This window comes from Geotrypetes seraphini, chromosome 5 (assembly GCF_902459505.1).
Source record: "Geotrypetes seraphini chromosome 5, aGeoSer1.1, whole genome shotgun sequence".
NCBI classification, from domain to species: domain Eukaryota; kingdom Metazoa; phylum Chordata; class Amphibia; order Gymnophiona; family Dermophiidae; genus Geotrypetes; species Geotrypetes seraphini.
Genome location: NC_047088.1, coordinates 78,451,444 through 78,470,481, shown reverse-complemented (window position 1 = coordinate 78,470,481; position 19,038 = coordinate 78,451,444). Strand labels below are relative to the sequence as shown.

The 19,038-nt window shown below is 40.7% G+C and overlaps 1 protein-coding gene across 1 annotated transcript in view; it reads left to right on the top strand.

Annotated features, from left to right (window-relative positions):
• LOC117361234 (Krueppel-like factor 5) overlaps positions 1-17,972 on the top strand; it is a 107,751-nt gene extending 89,779 nt beyond the window's left edge. Inside the window, exon 5 of the mRNA XM_033946298.1 lies at positions 15,905-17,972. Coding sequence (XP_033802189.1) covers positions 15,905-16,083 — 179 coding nt within the window. The 3' untranslated portion in view covers positions 16,084-17,972. The remainder of the gene's footprint in view (positions 1-15,904) is intronic.
• Positions 17,973-19,038: the final 1,066 nt, after the last annotated feature.

The window sequence follows — 19,038 nt, the reverse complement described above, 5'->3', positions numbered from 1 at the left end:
GAGTGAAACTGGTTAGTGGGATGATTATCGTGATGTCATCTGCATAAATGAAGAATTTAAGATTGAAGCTGTGTAGGAGGTTTCCCAGGGAGACGAGATAGACGTTGAACAGGGTGGGGGATAGGAGTGAGCCCTGGGGAACTCCACAGGAATTGGCCCAGCTGTGGGAGAGAGAGTCATTCTTGATCACCTTGTATGATCTATTTCTAAGGAACCCTTGGAACCAGTTGAGAACCTGGCCAGAGATGCCGATGTGTGCAAGGCAGTCTAGGAGAATAGTGTGGTCGACTAGGTCGAAGGCACTGCTTAGGTCAAGTTGCAAGATCAGGGCGCTGGAACCCTGGCTGAAGAGTGAGTGCAGGTGGTCAAGTAGAGAGGCTATGATGGTTTTGGTGCTATGGCCAGAGCGAAAGTCCGATTGGTTGCTGTGTAAGATGTTGAATTTGTCCAGATATGAGGTGAGTTCTGCATTTACCGCCTCTTCTGTTATTTTGGTGACTAGCGGGATGCTGGCGATAGGTCTGTAATTAGACGGGATGTTGGGAGGTTCTTTTGAATTTTTTATGATTGGAGTTATCAGGATGTGGCCTTGCTCTGCTGGGAAATTTCCTGCGGCTAATAAAGCATTGACCCATGTCAGCATGTTGACTTTGAAGTGGATAGGAGCAGTTTTCATGACATTTGGGGGGCAGGTGTCCAGTTTGCAGTAGGAGTTATTATATTTGTTGTAGTGTATGTTGAAGGATCACCAGTGTATGGTTTTGAAATGGTTCCAACTTAGGTCCGTTCTGGACCCTAGGTCAGAGTTGGATATTTTTGTGTCATGTAGGATTGGAAAGTGCCCGTGGGGATTGGCGGAGGCAATTATTGACGATCTTAATTTTTGTACCTTGGAATTGAAGAAGTCTGCTAGGGTGCTAGCTGTTAAAGTGGGTTCCTCCTGGGTATCGGTGAGTGTCTTGAGGTTGTAGAGGTCATTGACCAGATTGAAAAGGTTTCTACTGTTAGTTGTAACGTTTCCTATTTTTTGGGCGTAGAAATGTTTTCGTTTTTCCTTGGTGAGGTTTTTGTAGATTTTTACTTTTGATCTCCATATAACCCTGTGTTCCTGAGTACCAGATTTAGTCCATACTCTTTCTGACTTTCTTAGGTCCCTCTTTAGCAGTAGTAGCTTGGAATCAAACTATCCCTCTAGATTTGTGGCTCTAATTCTGCGGGTTTTTATGGGGACAATTTTGTTTAGAATGTTAGTGCTGTCTTCAGTCCAGGAGGACATGAATTGATCTGATTCTGCGTTCTGAGTTGTGATATTCTCATAGTGGGACCAGAATTCTGTCAGGTCGATCTTACCTCTGGAGGTTTGAGTTTTATTATTTCTTGTGTTATTGTTTTTGCTGGTTTTTTTGTTGACAGTCAATAGTGAAATTACATAGTCTATGGTCGGACCATAGGGAGTCTGACCAGTTGTCTTCTTTCCAGTAGAATTTGGGGTTGGTTGGTTCATTGGAGGAGAAAGTCACCAGGTCTAGCTGATGACCTTTTTGATGGGTTTTGTTTGGGGGTGGTATGAAGTAGCCTAATTGGGAGATAAGTAACCAGAGATCTGATATTTCTAGTTGGTCTGATTGCTCTAGGTGAATGTTAATATCTCCACATAGTAAGTTGTATGGGCCTGATAATGAGTTGGTCATTAAAAATTCCGCAAAGTCCTCCTTGGCTAGGTTCCATTTTTTTGGTGGGACATAAAACAGAATAGTTGTTAGAGAGGCTGTTAGGGATTTTGAAGTGAGCGATATTGCTAATATCTCTAAGTTGGGCGACGATTTGGAGTTACGAACAGCGCAATTTAGGTGGTCTCTGAAGATTATTGCTAATCCTCCTCCCCTTCCCCAGGTTCTGGCTAGCGTTAGAATCTTGAAGCCTGGGGGAAGACAGTCTTTGATAATGATGTCGTTGTCAGATAGTAGCCAGGTTTCTGTGAGTAGAAAAAAGTCTGGTTTGGTTTCGTTCAGCCAATCTTTGATCAGGATGGATTTGTTTCTCGTAGGTTCTGGTGGGTGGGGAGTTCGTTTGTGGAGTAGTGAGAGTAGGCTAGTTTTTTTTAGTGATCGTTGTTTTATAGTGCGGGGCTTGGATGAAGTGTGGGGGGACGGTGGAGTTTGGAATGGGAGTGGACCTATTTGTTTGTAGGGTGTGGATGGTGGGAATTTGGTCTTGGCTGCGCGGTGTGAGGTGTAGTGAATTGGGATTGGGATTGAGGTTGGGTATAATGGGTTGGCTGTACAGATTCTGGTACAGACCAGATAGAGTAGGAGCAATAGTGTGTATTGATGGGAGTTTGGCAGAGCCATGGCTCAGGAAGAAGAGGTCAGAGGGGGGAGGGGGTTATAGGGGGAAGGTGGGTGAAATTTGGGAGAGGGGGAAAAACAGTACTTGACAGGAGGGGGGCGGAGCAGGGCTCCCACGCTCCTCTCCTCGGTGCAGAGGGGGCCGGCAAAAAAGGCAGGCTCCTCTGGCGAAGAATCCCAGAGTTATATGGGACAGCAAAAAAGGTGTACTGGGGCCAAATGCAACCTGTGGGCCATGTGTTGGAGACCACTGCCCTATGTGGAGGGGTGGGGACTAGGCATCCCATGTAAAGAAACTGCAGCACGTCTGTCCTTATAAAGGTGATAAAGGTGCAGGGGTTTGCAGGCCAGCAGCAAAGCAATAGTTGCCAGCCCCTGAGCTCCTGTGCCTTTAAGAAGGAAGACTCATTGGAGACTTAGTTCTGCTGAAGTTTGCTTGTATCATTTGCAGATATGGTTCATGCAGCATGGGGTGGAGTTTGGAGCAACAGAAGGCGGAGTCTGAAGCAATAGAGGATGCATCTTCAAGATGCAGTAGGAATGGGGTAGAAAAAAGACTGAGGCAAGAGGAGAGGCAGGAAACACGATCCTTATGCTTAGGATGATTTCTGGACTCAATCCACCTCTGTGTTGACCTCTCAGGAATCTGTAGGTTTCTCGATGTAATGTTTGCAAACCTATTTGTCTGTACTTAGTACAGTACATAATAAACGGAGCTGGAATCAACCCACTAAGTCAATTTAGGTTTTCTTTTATTCAAAGACTTGTTTTCTTTATTGGATATTCACTCTCTGTCTGGATAACAAGTCCAGGCAACACCCAAACTGATAATAGAAGCTGGAAGTAGCCAGTACATGACGGTAAAATGCAGAAGTGTTGTGCAAACAGTGCCTGCCAAGTAAGCAGATATAAGGCAGGGTTCAACATGGTCAAAAATATTTTTTAAACCACACCCAGTTCTTAAAGCATTAGCACTCTCTAGCACCTCAAAATGTCAGTTGTCCATTTTGGGGAGGGGGACCATTCATTAATTTCCCCAGTCCTGTTTAGAACTTCCAGCAGTATTTGGTAACACAGGTAGCATGCATTTTGTTAGTGTGCTTAAAAAAATTTAGGGCTCCTTTTATCAAGCCGCGCTAACGGTTTAACGCGCATAATAGCACATGCTAAACCGCGGGACGCGCTAGCCGCTACCGCCTCCTCTTGAGCAGGCGGTATTTTTTTGGGCCAGCGCAGGGGTTAACGCGTGATGAAAAGTCGCGCGTGTTAACCCCGCTAGCGCGGCTTGATAAAAGGAGCTTAGTGTGCACAAAATTGATTTAACAAGTGTTAACCTGCAAATTAGTGTGTCTACAACTGATCTATGCGTGTTAACAAAGAGTTAGAGTGTGCTAAAAAAAATTTAAAGTTAAAACAAACATGAACTGAAAAGAGTCAACAAACATTTTAAGAAAATGGACTAAAAGTGTTTCTTCCTTGTGTAGATTTATACTCATAAGCCTTCATTTCCATCTACCAAATATACTTTAAAGCTATTTTTATAGCATTCTCCTTCACTTAGATTAGTCATTGCAATGACAGTCATTGGCCAAAAGTCACACAACCAGACAATATTCAACTGATGATCAGCAATGTTTCTAGTTCTAATTGTGACTGGCTAAATTAACTCCTGATAGTCAAGACTGGGCCACGCCTGCCTCGATCCTTCACTAGACCACCAGGAATGGATAGGTAGACCCGGTGAGGGAGGGGAAGATTGGGATATCAGGGGGTGAGTCAGGTTGGGGGGTCAGGTGTGTTTGTGAGGAGGTTGTCTAGTTTTGGGGGGTTTGAGAGGGGGATCGGATGCGAGGGGGTTTGTGAAGAATACATTTCCTCTTTACTAAGCTGTTCTTCGAAATCATTATTCAGCTGACAGATGAAGATTAGTTTTCTCAAATATGGATCAAATGCCCATTCTATTTCTTCTTTCTTTTTGCCTTCCCACTGGTCTCTGCCAGTGCTGCTAGAGGAGTACCTCTTCTGGCATTCATTCTCAAAATGATTTTCAACATGCAGGGGTCACCCAAGCAGTCACTGTCTTCCCTAGGTCTCAGCACTTCTCTGTACTGCATGCAAAGTCGACTAGTATGAGTGGATGAATATCCCCCAAAAAAACACATAGATCTCTTGTGCCACAGTGTGGAACTCAATGAACCAAGGAACTTGCCCACTTTCATTTCTTAGGAACATCTCTCAGGAATTTTACAGGTGCATTGATAACTGGCTGATATCTGGTTGTTGTTAGCCAAATTTTCAGTGACAGTGGCACGGTCTACTGTTCAAAGTTCTCCTAAATCTAACCAGAAAAAAAAAATCTGTTAGCTGCACTGATTGGCTGAATCCAAAACTTGCCCTAGTAATCCCTCCAGATATACCCCTTTTTTGATTGGTTAAATTTGTGCATCCTGTAAATTTGGGAAGATAAATCTAGCCTATCAGTGAAGGAAGTCTCAAACTCTGAAAATCGATCCATTCATGTCTGGTTTAATCATCTATAATAAAAAAACAAACAAACAAAACAAAACAATTGAGCATGTTGATGAATTTCTTTTTCTTCAATACCATTATAGTCTATCTTTCTAAAACAAGTGAAGATATCTCTACTAACCAGCACAGCTACTATTAGAAATGTGCAGCCAAGGGACGGATTCTCAGAACTTGTGTCTCATAAAAGCAGCTTGCTTCAGCTGGTTCTGGTTTTTTTTTTTTTTTAATGTAGCTCCCTTAACTTTGAGATCTTTGTCATCTTGTTTTACCAGTACAAAAAATTCAAAACAGAAAAGTAGACTCTTGTTCGGGCTTGAAAATGCATGACATATTAAAGCAGGGGTGCCCACACTTTTTGGGCTTGCGAGCTACTTTAAAAATGACCAAGTCAAAATGATCTAACAACAATAAAATAAAAAAAACAAACACAAAGCACATTGTACGCTGAGAAAATGTTAATTATCATTCCTATTCCGGGGTTTTTTCAAAGAGGTCAAGGCAGATGACTCTATGCACTGTCATCTCAGTAACAACCATACAAAAATAGACAAATATACCCCCCTCCCTTTTTACTAAATTAATTGTTTATTAGATAACCCAGTGGCATTATCATATGATACTGTGCTATTTGGTATGGCAATGAGAGCAAAAAGTCAGATTTCTACAAATAACAAATTATTACTTATAATAACTAGGGTTGCCATTCAACAAATTACGTATAATTGGAAAAATTGGAGTAGATTAAATTATAATTTCTGGTGGAATTCCTTATGTCATGTTTATAAAATGGAAAGATTTATTGCAATACAGCGCGGATTTTTCGGGAAATTTCAGGATGTGTGGGAGCCATTTACAAAGTATTGTACCGATTAGATGATATTTTATTATTTTTTTTCCCCTTAAATTTACAGTTTGATTGTGAGGGGGGAGGGGAGGGTAAATGTATTGTTACATATTGTATAAGGTATTGATTATATGATAAGAAAGGGTGGGAGATAAGAGCATATTATTTGTACCATTGATGATTATTAAGTGTTATATTTATTGTTAATTTGTTTGGATATATTGTTACATTTATTGTAAATTTGAAAATGAATAAAGAATTAAAAAAAAAAAAATATATATATATACCCCCTCCCTTTTTACTAAACCACAATAGCAGTTTTTAGCGCAGGGAGCTGCGCTGAAAGCCCAGCACTACTCGCGACGCTCATAGGCTCCCTGCGCTAAAAACACTATTGTGGTTTAGTAAAAGGGGGGCCATAGTGCAAAATATAGACAGCAGATATAAATTCAGACACATTTTGATCACTAAATTGAAAATAAAATCATTTTTCCTACCTTTGTTGTCTGGTGATTTCATGAGTCTCTGGTTGCACTTTCTTCTTCTGACTGTGCATCCAATATTTCTTCCCTTCTTTCAGCCTATATGCTTCCTCTCCTCCAGACCTCATTCCCTCCCCCCAACTTTTTCTTCCTCTCTCCCTGCCCTTTCTTTCTCCCTGCCTCCCTTTCTTTTTTTTCTCTCTTTATGCCCCCTTTCTTTTTTTCTGTTTCCCTTCTTTCCTTCTGTCTCCCTGCCCTCCACCAAGCACTGCTGCCACCATCGGGGAACAGGTCCCCAAGCCGCCACCGCCGCCATCAGGTAACAGGCCCCAAAGCCACCGCCGCCCCAAGCTCTCCCTGCTTCCCTGCGTTGGGCCAACCAGCATTCCTCTCCCCGATGTCAATTCTGCCATCGGAGATGAAGTTCCAGCCCAGCCAGGCAGCAATTGGCTGGCCCGAACTTCCTCTCTGACGGCAGAATTGATGTCGGGGAGAGGAAGGCTGATCAGCCCGGTAGATCGCCAAGGCAAAGTGAGTCTATCACAGAGCCCGGGATGGACTCCGCGATCAACTCACTTTGCCTTGGCGATCTACCGGTCGATCGCGATCGACCTATTGGGCACCCCTGTATTAAAGCATCTCCAAAGGGAAGGAGTTAGTGAAAAAGAGAAATGCTCCTCCAAATCAGTGTTACCCAAGTCAATCCTGGAGCACCTCCTTGCCAGTCAAATTATCAGGATATTCACAATGAATATGGATGAGATTTATCAGTACAGTGGAACCTTGGTTTACGAGCATAATTCATTCCAGAAGCATGCTTGTAAACCAAAATACTCGTATATCATAAGAACATAAGCAATGCCTCCGCTGGGTCAGACCTGAAGTCCATCGTGCCCAGCAGTCCGCTCACGCAGCAGCCCAGCAGGTCCAGGACCTGTGCAGTAATCCTCTATCCATACCCCTCTATCCCCTTTTCCAACAGGAAATTGTCCAATCCTTTCTTGAACCCCAGTACTGTACTCTGCCTTATTACGCCCTCTGGAAGCGCATTCCAGGTGTTCACCACACGTTGGGTAAATAAAAACTTCCTAGCATTCGCTTTGAATCTGTCCCCTTTCAACTTTTCCGAATGCCCTCTTGTTCTTTTATTTTTCGAAAGTTTGAAGAATCTGTCCCTCTCCACTCTCTCTATGCCCTTCATGATCTTGTAAGTCTCTATCATATCCTCTCAAAGTCTCCTCTTCTCCAGGGAAAAGAGTCCCAATTTCTCCAGCCTCTCAGCGTATGAAAGGTTTTCCATACCTTTTATCAGACGTGTCGCTCTCCTCTGAACCCTCTTGAGTATCGCCATATCCTTCTTAAGGTATGGCGACCAATATTGGACGCAGTACTCCAGATGCGGACACACCATCGCCTGATACAATGGCAGGATAACTTCTTTCATTCTGGTAGTAATACCCTTCTTGATTATACCTAGCATTCTATTCACTCTCTTGGCGGCCCGCTGCACACTGTGCCGTCGGCTTCATTGTCATGTCAACCATTACACCTTTCTTGGGTACTCTCCTTCAATAACATCCCTCCCATCCTATAGCTGTGCCTCGGGTTTCTGCTTCCCACATGTAGTACTTTACATTTCTCAACGTTGAACTCCATCTGCCATCTTGTCGCCCATTCCCCTAGTTTGTTCAAGTCCCTTTGCAATTCTTTGAAGTCCTCTTTAGTCCGAGCTCCACTAAATAGTTTGGTGTCGTCCGTGAATTTTTTTATTTCGCACTTCGTCCCTGTTTCTAGATCATTTATAAATATATTAAATAGCAGAGGTCCGAGCACCGAACCCTGCGAGTTTCCCCATAGGAAGTAAGGGAAACTTGCTTGATTGGTTCCACCTCCCCTCCCCCCCTGGCCACTGGCGCTGCTCCACCCCACCACATCCCCAAAAGACCCCCCCCCCGAGGCCACTGGTGCGCTTCCACATCCCCCCTGCAAACCGGCATCACCCCCCCCACCCGCATACACCGCCCCCCGCAAACCGGCATCACCCCCCTAATGAACCAGCGTCCCCCGCCCACCCAAACTGAATGCTTACCCCCAATGTGTTACCGGCACGCAGCACCAACCCACAGGAGGTGCTGGTGCCCGAAGATCGTGCCTCTCCCCCAACTGGGCCTTGAGCATGTGTGCATGCTCAAGGCCTTCTGTATCTCGTTCTCTCTGAGAATCTCGGAGAGAGGCGGGAGCCAGAAGACCTTGAGCATGCACAGATGCTCAAGGCCTAGTCGGGGAAGAGACATGATCTTCGGGCACCGGCACCTCCTGTGGGTTGATGCTGCGTTCCGGTACTACATTGGGGGTAAGCATTCAGTTTGGGTGGGGAATGCCAGTTTGCGCGGGGGAGGGGTGAACATTTGCGAGGGGGGGCGATGCCGGTTCATGGGGGGACGGCGTTTGCAGGTGGAGGAGCGATGCAAACCGTGGCACTCGTAAACCAAGGTTTGACTGTATAAACTGCCTCCATTATATGCAAATCTCGTTCATGCATATCCATTATAGATATCCTGAAAACCTGTCTAGCAAGGAGGTACAGTGCTCCCCCGGTCATTCACGGTCGGCAATTCACGGTCCCGGTCATTCGCGGTATCGGGGGAGTTCTATACTCCAGGACAGACTTGGGTAACACTGCTCTAAATCACCTGTCTAATCTGCAGGATGCCATGAAGTCCAAAGGGGATTTGGCTAAAAGAAGGCAGCACAGAAGTTAAAATGTGTGCAATTAAGTTTTAAAAAAGCAAATGTATGATTGTTTCTGGGAAAAAGTTGACTAAAGCAACCATACATACAATTTCTTAAATACCTCAAATTTCAACAAGGATTCTCTGCAGTTTACAATAAGATTGAAGAGAATAGCCTTTTCTAATTACAGGTTTGAAGAGAAAAGAAAGGTCTTTAGCAATTTTCTAAAGTTGTAATATGAGTTTGGTTGGTGTAAGTGCTGTGATAGACTGTTCCATACTTTCAGACCTTGGAATTTGAAAGAGGATTCATATAGTTGTTTTTTTTTTTTTTCTGGTATTCATGCCAAGGCGAAAGGAAGGCCAGCTTAAAGCGCTGTTTTGATTTTGAGTGTAGATACAAATTTGTAACTTTGATGTCAGAAACTAATTCAGCGGAATTTTCCCCATAGATGGCTTTGTGGACCGGTAGCCAGTGCAACTCCTGTAAGAGTGGGCTGACTTTCATAAATTGGCTTCTTCAAAAAATTAGCCTGGCTGCTGCATTTTGGAGTAGCTGTGGTCGTTTACATACTTTTTCATTTATGCCGCAGTACAAGGAATTACACTAATTTGAGTATGGAAGCAGAACCGCCTGCACCACTGGTCTGAAGGTAGGCTCTCAATTGTCTTAGCCTGAAAAAAAAAGGTCCTGACTACGGAGTTGATCTGATCAGCAAATGTTAGTTCTGGATCTATTATTACGCCTAATACTTTTGAGGCCCTCTCAATTTTGAGGTTTTCTCCTGTTTCCAACTCCAGTTCTGTATGTGGCAAGAAATCATAATTGCTGAACCAGAGATTAGTTGAGAATGACTGAATTTTCATGTCATGGGTCCGTGGGTAGTCTGAGAAAGTTACAAGTTTTAACTTCTATAACTTTTTTTTTTATATTTTTCACATAAAAGGATGGGATTTGGACTATTGTATTATAAATTATTTGCTTTAACAGAATTCATTAAAACCTCTTTTACTTTGTTTCTCGTGACTTTAGTATTTTTTTCCCCAGAGATGGTTATATATGTGGTGAAATTTGGAGACATGGTCTTAAGTCCAAAAAATGTGGAAAAATTCACCATTTCCCAGAGACTCAGGGAGTTCAACAACATTCTCACTAGATACAGTATAGCACTTATTTCTTTCTGAAATTTGAAAAATGTTTGGATTGAGAAATACATCCTTGGCCAGTTGTGATATGTTAAACAGTTGTGGCTGCTGCAGAACATGCAGTACGGGTGGATTATTTTTGTAGGTGTGACATGGTTTGTTGACATTGTAAATCTTAGTTTGTGTGTTATGGGATAATTTGTGGTTTATTTGATTCCATGTATCTGTACAGCCTTGACAAGGAGCACGTAAGAATATTATGGAGGACATTTGTATCTAGGAAGTTTGTACCTCTCACCTTTAGTTTCTCAGAAAACAGAGGTTGATTTCTTGTTTGCTAGCACGCAAGTCAATTGCTTTATCAGGGACTTTGTTGTGTAGATTGTGATAAGTGTTTTGAAGTACTCTGACCCTTTCTTAGCTCAGCCAATTCACCTGATGATGTCTGTATATGAAGCAGGACATGTGATTAACCAATGGATCCAAAAGCCTCCCATTTTGCTTCAAGAGCTCTAGTGTCAAACTTCCAACCTGCTCATTCACTAATGAGAAGCATTCATTCATTTTACAGAGATTAAATATATGAGTTTAACTAATTCAGTATATGCAAAGGTTAAAAAAGGTAAATATTGAGGGTACAGGGTGATGTGCATTTAAAAAAGAATTATCATGACTATTGGTCCTCAAAAAAAATTGGCATCTTTTTAAATTGTGACACTATGTATTTGTTGAGCAGAAAAGATATTATGGTACGTGATACTTCAAAACAACAAGAAAGGAACTTTGGGCTAGATGCACTAAAGTCAGCGATCGTTGCGAAACCTGTTAACACAGCTGTAGCGACGATTACTTTTACTAACCCTATGCACAAAACAGCTCACCTCGTGTTTTTCCCATCAAGTGCCCATTTTCCATAAGAACATAAGAATTGCCACTGCTGGGTCAGACCAGTGGTCCATCATGCTCACGCGGTGGCCCTCTGGTCAATGACCAGTGCCCTAACTAAGACTAGCCCTACCTGCGTACATTCTGGTTCAGCAGGAACTTGTCTAACTTTGTCTTGAATCCCTGGAGGGTGTTTTCCCCTATGACAGACTCCGGAAGAGTCTTCCAGTTTTCTACCACTCTTTGGGTGAAGAAGAACTTCCTTACATTCGTATGGAATCTATCCCCTTTTAGCTTTAGAGTGCCCTCTCGTTCTCCCTACCTTGGAGAGGTTAAACAACTTGACCTTATCTACTAAGTCTGTTCCCTTCAGTACCATGAATGTTTCGTTCATGTCCCCTCTCAATCTCCTCTGTTCGAGGGCCATGCAAATTAGCTAAAGAGAACAACTGCAGATGGTGCAGATGCTCCTTGTGACCCTGGGCAAGTCACTTAACCCTCCATAGCCCCAGGTACGTTAGATAGATTGTGAGCCCACCGTGACAGAGAGGGAAAATGCTTGAGTACCTGATTGTAAAAAAAAAAACTGCTTAGATAACCTTGATAGGCGGTATATAAAATCCTAATAAACTTGAAACTTGAAACTTGATGGTGGATGATGGAATGCATAGTTGCTTGTCGACTATTGAGATGCGTTATGAGCTCATTTGCACTCAAAATTAAGCAATCCATCGCATTGATTAGCAATTCTATCTACTTTAGTTTCACCATTGTTACAATTACCCATACATAGTTTAAAGAACTTTAAATAAATAACTCTCAAATTTATACCCCCTTTTACGAAGCCACATTAGGCTTTTTTATCACCGACCGAGGCGGTATTAGCTCTGACTCTCATAGGAATTCTATGAGAGTAGGAGCTAATACTGTCACGCGGCCGGTGATAAAAAAGCCTAACAAAACTTTGAAAAAGGGGGGGGGGGGTAATTTTTTGTTGGTTTTACCATTTTTAAAAAATTTCCATTATAATGTACCATGAAAAACAGTTGCTTCATTTAGTGTGCCACAAAAAACATTTGCTCTGTTTAGCGTAATAAAAACTTCTTGCTCTCTTTTTATTTAACACATGCCAATAAGATTCTGTGATTTGTAATCACGTGTCTTATTCTGGGGAACTAAGCTAAGCTTGTGGATAGAGTAAAGCTTTGGCCAACCATTTCCAGTTCAGTTTTTTTTTTCATTTAAATAATTTGATCAGATATTCATCTGGTTTAGCTTTTCTCTTGTTATGAGTGGGTTATGGATGTTTGGGGGCAGTGACTCAGAGAAGGCAAGCTCCCCTTTCCAGAAGAACAATTTGCATTTCTTCATCGTGAACTGTAGGTTCTTTCCTAATCTTTAATCCTGCTGCCTAATGAGGCGATGTATCAGCAGCTCCTATCGCATGCTTCCTTGTAGCAACAAAAGAACCAGGATTAATCATATTGAGCCTTAAGTACACATTGCTGATTACCTGCATTATTTGTTCCTAGTGGGACAAAGTCCTGCATATCTACTGATTCTTGCCAAAATCCTGTAGGTTTCCCAAAGCCATTCTACTAATGCTATGACTCTTGTATCAAGACAGAGCATGTACCATGCCAAGACCCATAATGTAAATTTGTGTGTTCATATTATTTAGAAATTGAAGGTGATATGAATTAATAGGGGAATTCTCATTGCCATATGTGCAAATAGTGACAACTGAAAGAACTACCATAAGGACTTTGGCATTGTCAAGAACGGCTAAAATGTGAAATAAATTCCTAAAGCCTATGAGCAGATTGGTAGATTATTCCTCTCCTTCCCCTGCTACTCTACTGAATTGTATTATGAATACAGAGATTTTGATCCTTTCATTAGAAAGATGGCATACTGGTTCTGCGATAATAAATCACACTGCCATGCCAAGGACTTAGGACCATTATTCCCTCTAATAATAATAACTTTATTTTTCTATACCGCCAACACCCACAGAGTTCTAGGCGGTTCACATAGTAAGAAGACTGAACAATTCAGTGATTAAAAAGAGTATTTTAGAAAGAACAATACAATATTCCATTTATAAAAGTGCAGTATGAATACTATGATGTAGTCATTGATCAAGTAACAAATTTTTTGAACAAATAAGTCTTAACTGATTTTGCTAAACGTACAATAAGATGAGTACGGGTCCTGTCATATTCTCAATAGTGACGAACAGGCAAGCTCTGCAGGACTCCAGTGAACCTGCCTGTCCCTAGCGATTGAAAACACAACATTGAAGTACAACTCCCCAATGGCAGCAATGGCTGGTATAAGTGTTGCACCTAACTGCACCATGCAACTTGTACAACTTGTATTATTATTTATTGATCTGATATACTACCTGTACCATCAAAGGATCTAAGTGGTTTACAATTAAAACAAGTAAAAAACAGAACATGAAAGGAATCAGTTGATAGGAAATGAACCATGCGTATAAGATGCGCATCTCGTTTGGCACCAGCCCATTGCCCCCCTATGATTTGCAAACAAGCAAAGCAACACAACATGAAGCAGACCAACAAGCATAGAAGTATGCAATTTATTAAATCAAGCATGTAATAAATACACTGCATACTCTTACAGTTATGTGCCAATGAGCTACTTTATAAAATAGCACATGGAACATTTAGGATGGCACTTAACTATACACACCCATTTATCAAATTGCCTCCCCAATATACGAAGGGGTGCTGAAAATTTATCATCCCAACCAAGATGAGAGTGATGTGGATATAGTTCAATCAATGGTCTGAAATAATATGAAAACATAGAATTTCGTTTCTGGAAATTGGAACTAATGAAGTCAGATAACAAGCGCAGTAGCAAAATAACGCTCAGAATGTAAGTTGGTTGGTTGGGCTGAGAACTTTTCAGCACCGTCAGGACAGGGCTGAGAACCACTGCTCTAGAGACTAAAAATAGTGGCAAATAAGCCAGCAAAGAACATGTAATAGATGTTTGTCTGTCTCAAACAAAAGATTTGTGACAGTTACTATTCAGCAAATCCCTAATTTCTGCAGTTATTCACTAATGCCTTGATTCTATAAATGGCCCCTAATAGTGCAATTATCAATCATTCGCTAGGCGCTGTTTATAGAACTGCGACTATCGCAATGCCTAAGCAGTGTTAGACACTGGTAGGTATTGAAAACTTGGGTTCATTCCCATTTAGATCAGGGTTTTCTTGGCCTAAATGAGTGTGCCTATGTCAAACCATGCACCGAATCTGCCCTTAATCATGCCTACTTGCTGGTAGGTGCTTGGGAGTAGATGCCTACCTTGAAGCTGTCTATAAATACTATTTATAAAGTAGTAAAAAATCAGTCAATAAATAAAGGGAAAATTTTTTTTTAAGTGCAAAATACTGCCGATCAATCTATAATAATGAAACTCGCCGACCACCAGGATCATCAGAATGCCAGCTGAATCAGAAACTCATGCTGACTGAACTCTTCATTAGTCCTATATTGGTTCAAGTGTTTTTTTCTTCTTTTTCAAATTTAATTTCATAGAAGTGCTTTCTTAGTGCAATCTTGTTAAATCAACTAATTTCTTTTGTATGTATATAATTCATATCTCTCATTTCATTAATATACTGGCTAAGTACACTATCATTTATATATGTGTACTTAGCTTGCTATGCAGCCACACCACTCCGACGGAATATCCGTTTCAGTTCTTCTTCAGGGAGCCGGTGTGTCTGATAAAGTGAAGTGCGGATAAGCGCTGCTGTTCATTACATTCTAAGCTTATATATAAATGATAGTGTACTTAGCCAGTATATTAATGAAATGAGCGATATGAATTATATATATAAAAAGGAAATTAGTTGATTTAACAAAATTGCACTAAGAAAGCACTTCTAAGAAAAAAAGAAAAAAAACCCACTTGAACCAATATAGGACTAATGAAGAGTTCAGTCAGCATGAGTTTCTGATTCAGCTGGCATTCTGAAGATCCTATTATAGATTGATCGGCAGTATTTTGCACTTTTGCACTTTAAAAAAAATTTTCCCTTTATACCTTGAAGTTAGACACCTTCCAGTTAATTCATTTTTAAATTGTTTTTTTTAATGGCACTTTCAGTTAATGGTGCCAATTAAGCCAATTAAAAAATTTAAGTTAGGTGCCGATCTAGGTATCTAACTTCAGACACTGTTTATAGAATATGGGCCTAAGGTCCCGATTCTACAGTATACATATTGCCTAAAAAATTGGCACCCATTACAGAATCATGCTTAACACCAATCCTGGCTATCATCCGTAAAAAGGAAAACTAGGCACCCTTTCTACACAATATCATTAAAAAGAGTTAAAAGAATCAGATCAAGTACTAATCTACATGGCACACCATTGGTAATGCTGCTGAAAATTTGAAAAAAAAGACAAAACAATAAAACAACCAAAATTCAGGAAAAAAGGTGAAATGAACCAAAAAAATACACCTTTTTCAGCAGCTCCATGAATACTGACTTTGATATCAATATTATCTAATAGCATTTTTGTATGCAGTGGATATACATACAAGACATTCTAAACCCGAATACATTGTCCAGTTTTATTGTATTCATGCATAAATTGTGCTTTCATTTCTTTCAAGATGTACTTCTAAGATCTTTACAATGGTGGATAAGGTTATAAGGGCATTTATGGATAAATGAGGGACTTTAGATTAAGTATGACTTCCATCTTGGAACTCAGACAATATTATTTGCTAGCATCTCTGTAATGACTTATTTTTATGGTATTTTAAGCCTGAACTAATAATTGTTTTTTATTTCAGCATATAAGCAGTTTTTCCATTTTGTAAGAAAGTTTTCAAAGACAGATGTAAAGTATGACTTACTTTTTTTTGTCCGTGCTCCCTTCCAGGTGAAAAACCTTACAAGTGCACATGGGAAGCCTGCGACTGGCGTTTCGCACGCTCTGATGAACTTACCAGACACTACAGGAAGCATACAGGTGCAAAACCCTTCAAGTGTGCTGCTTGTGGGCGCTGCTTCTCCCGCTCAGACCACCTGGCTCTCCACATGAAGAGACACCAAAACTAAGGGGGTTCTTCTTCCTCCATGACTGGCAATGTCTCTTGTACATAAGAAGACTTATAGTGCCATCAGTTTATAGATTCTTCATTTCAGACATCACGTGTCCATGCACAAGCCTTTCCTCTCATGGTGGGAAATATTGTTTAATGTCCCATCAATGCATAAAGATTTGGAATACACATCTGATCATATCTGGTATCGTATCATTATTGAGATAATTCTTGAAGCAGTCTACTCCAAGACAACGTCAGTCTAGAACTAAAGGAGATTGCTTAAGAAACCAATCGAAGACTTCTATTTCTAATTTAGAGTGCAAAAAGAAACACTGGATGTATTCCTATTTTCATTTTGAACCAGCTTTCCATACGATCTCAACAAGTTCATCAACAGGCTTTCTAATTTAGAAATGTAGAGTTTGATGCATCTAAGGCTTTCAGTAGAACAAAGACAACGAGAATGTATAAGTTACAAACTATGTAGAGTGTTCAATTGAAAATAAAAAGCTATACTAGCAAGAGAGAGATGCAAATCATCTGAAATGGCGATCAAGCACTTCCAAAGAGAAAGAACAAAACCTAAAGCAAGCTTCTGGTATTTGCTATATACAAGAGCGCCAGACTGAGGGCTAAGCTATAACAGCAAACAGACCAACATTGCACATTGATTTCAATATATCCAACGCGTGTGACTTTATATCATATGGACAATTCATGTTAATATTACTAGTAAGTAATAATGATTTATGTTATAATGTATAGATCATTCCATTCAGTTAGTACCCCAGGTGAATGTGTCATTTTACCTTTATTGTGCCCTGTATGACATTTCTGAAGTCACTGAGAGGTTTTAACGAGATTTATTCCTGTCCTGCCTTTCTCTGACTTTTGCTTTAAATTTAGGCTCTGTAAAGATTAACATGCAGTATGTTTCCTGTTGGATCAATCTTTGTATATCAGATCTTTTTAAAAGTATCTCTACCTATGTATAGATAGATATATGACATCGTATGCAATTGTGTTTGGTTTACTGTCATATGTGATACTGGACACTGTTTTAAAGGAGTCACTCTTCTTTGTCCCCTTTGAATGCAAGACCTATTATATACTATATGAGGTGGCAATCCTATGGCTGACTCTACGAGACTCTGATGTTGCAACTTCTAGTTGCTGTTTGTATCTTAATTATGGACTGCTGTTTTTATACGTTTTGAAAGTGTGCCTTTGAAACTAAGTTGGTTTACATTCAGCAATTTTTTTTTTAAAAAAATGTATAATCATTTATTAAAGCAGAATAATCAGGTTTGTTTGATTGGTGTGCTATTGGTCCACCATATAGTGGAGAAATATTCAGTTTCTGTGCTTCATCTTGTAATATTATGTATAATATTCTACAAGGGTTCCTAGTAGAGAATGACATGAGGATAAATTTGTCTCTATCCCTGTGGGATTTCAATATCCCTGTCCCATCACTACGAGCTCTGTCTCTGGCCCATTCCTGGAAGCTCTGTGCTCCTCTGCACAAGCCTTGAACACTTTAAAAATCATGTGTTTGAGGCTTGAGCAGTTAAGGCAGAGCTTGCAGGAATGGGACAGGGACAGAGATATTGAGATCCTGCAGGGACAGGGATAAATTTGTCCCCATGTAATTCCCTAGCCTAGTACCCATGCTTAAGAATTCAATCTTTGCCAATCTCTGTCTACTGTACTGACTTATCCTATGCATGCAAAAGCCACTTCATTAAACGGTGCAGAAAGGGGAGTGGATCTTTCATGTGGGCTTAAGACTGACTTATCCAGGTGTCCACAGAAGATTCAGGGGATAGATAGCAGGTAACACAAAAGGTATAACTTTGGCAAAATTTATTGCATACTTGGGAATAATCTTAATAGAAACATGACGGCAGATAAAGGCCAAATTGCCCATCTACTCTGCCCATCCACAGTAACCATTATCTCTTTCTCTCTCTGAGAGATCCCACGTGCCTATCCCAGGCCCTCTTGAATTCAGACATAGTCTTCGTTTCCACCACCTCTTCTGGGAGACTATTCCACGCATCTACCACCTTTTCTGTAAAATTGTATTTCCTCAGATTACTCAGGAGCCTATCACCTCTTAACTTCATCCTATGCCCTCTCATTGCAGTTTCCTTTCAAATGAAAGAGATTCAACTCATGCACATTAATATTATGTAGGTATTGAAACGTCTCTATCTTATGTCCCCTCTCCCGCCCTTCCTCCAAAGTATACAGATTGACATCTTTAAGTCTATCCCCATATGCCTTATCACGAAGACCACATCATTTTAGTAGCCTTCCTCTGGATCGACTCCATCCTTTTTATATCTTTTTGAAGGTGCAGCCTCCAGAATTGTACACAATATTCTAAATGAGGTCTCACCAGAGTCTTAGGCAAGGGCATCAATACCTCATTGTTCCTACTTGCCATACCTCTCCCTATGCAACCCAGCATCCCAACATTCCTTCAAGTTTTATACATATGTACATTAATATACAAACTTCACTTCACACTATATTTTCCACTGAATATTATGGAGCTGGACACTGGTACTTAGTACTATAGATCTATGTGCTATGTTTGTATGCTCCCATTACTGGCTCTGGAAAAACCACAGGTGAGGAGTAGCCTAGTGGTAGAGCTGCTGCATCAGCACCCTGTGATTGTGGGATCAAATCCCAGCACTGCTCCTTGTGACTGTAGGCAAGTCACTTAATTCTCCATAGCCCCAGGTACAATATAAGTCCTATATATATATGTAAACCACTTTGAATGTATACAATGTATACAATTCCCACACCTCTTCCCTTTCTAGTGGACTGTGAGAAGTATACAAAGTTTAAATACAACCATTGTATATCATCCTTATACATTATCTAATATAGTACATACATTATAATGCATATATCAAATACTACTATATAAAAATGATGAACAGTGCATCAT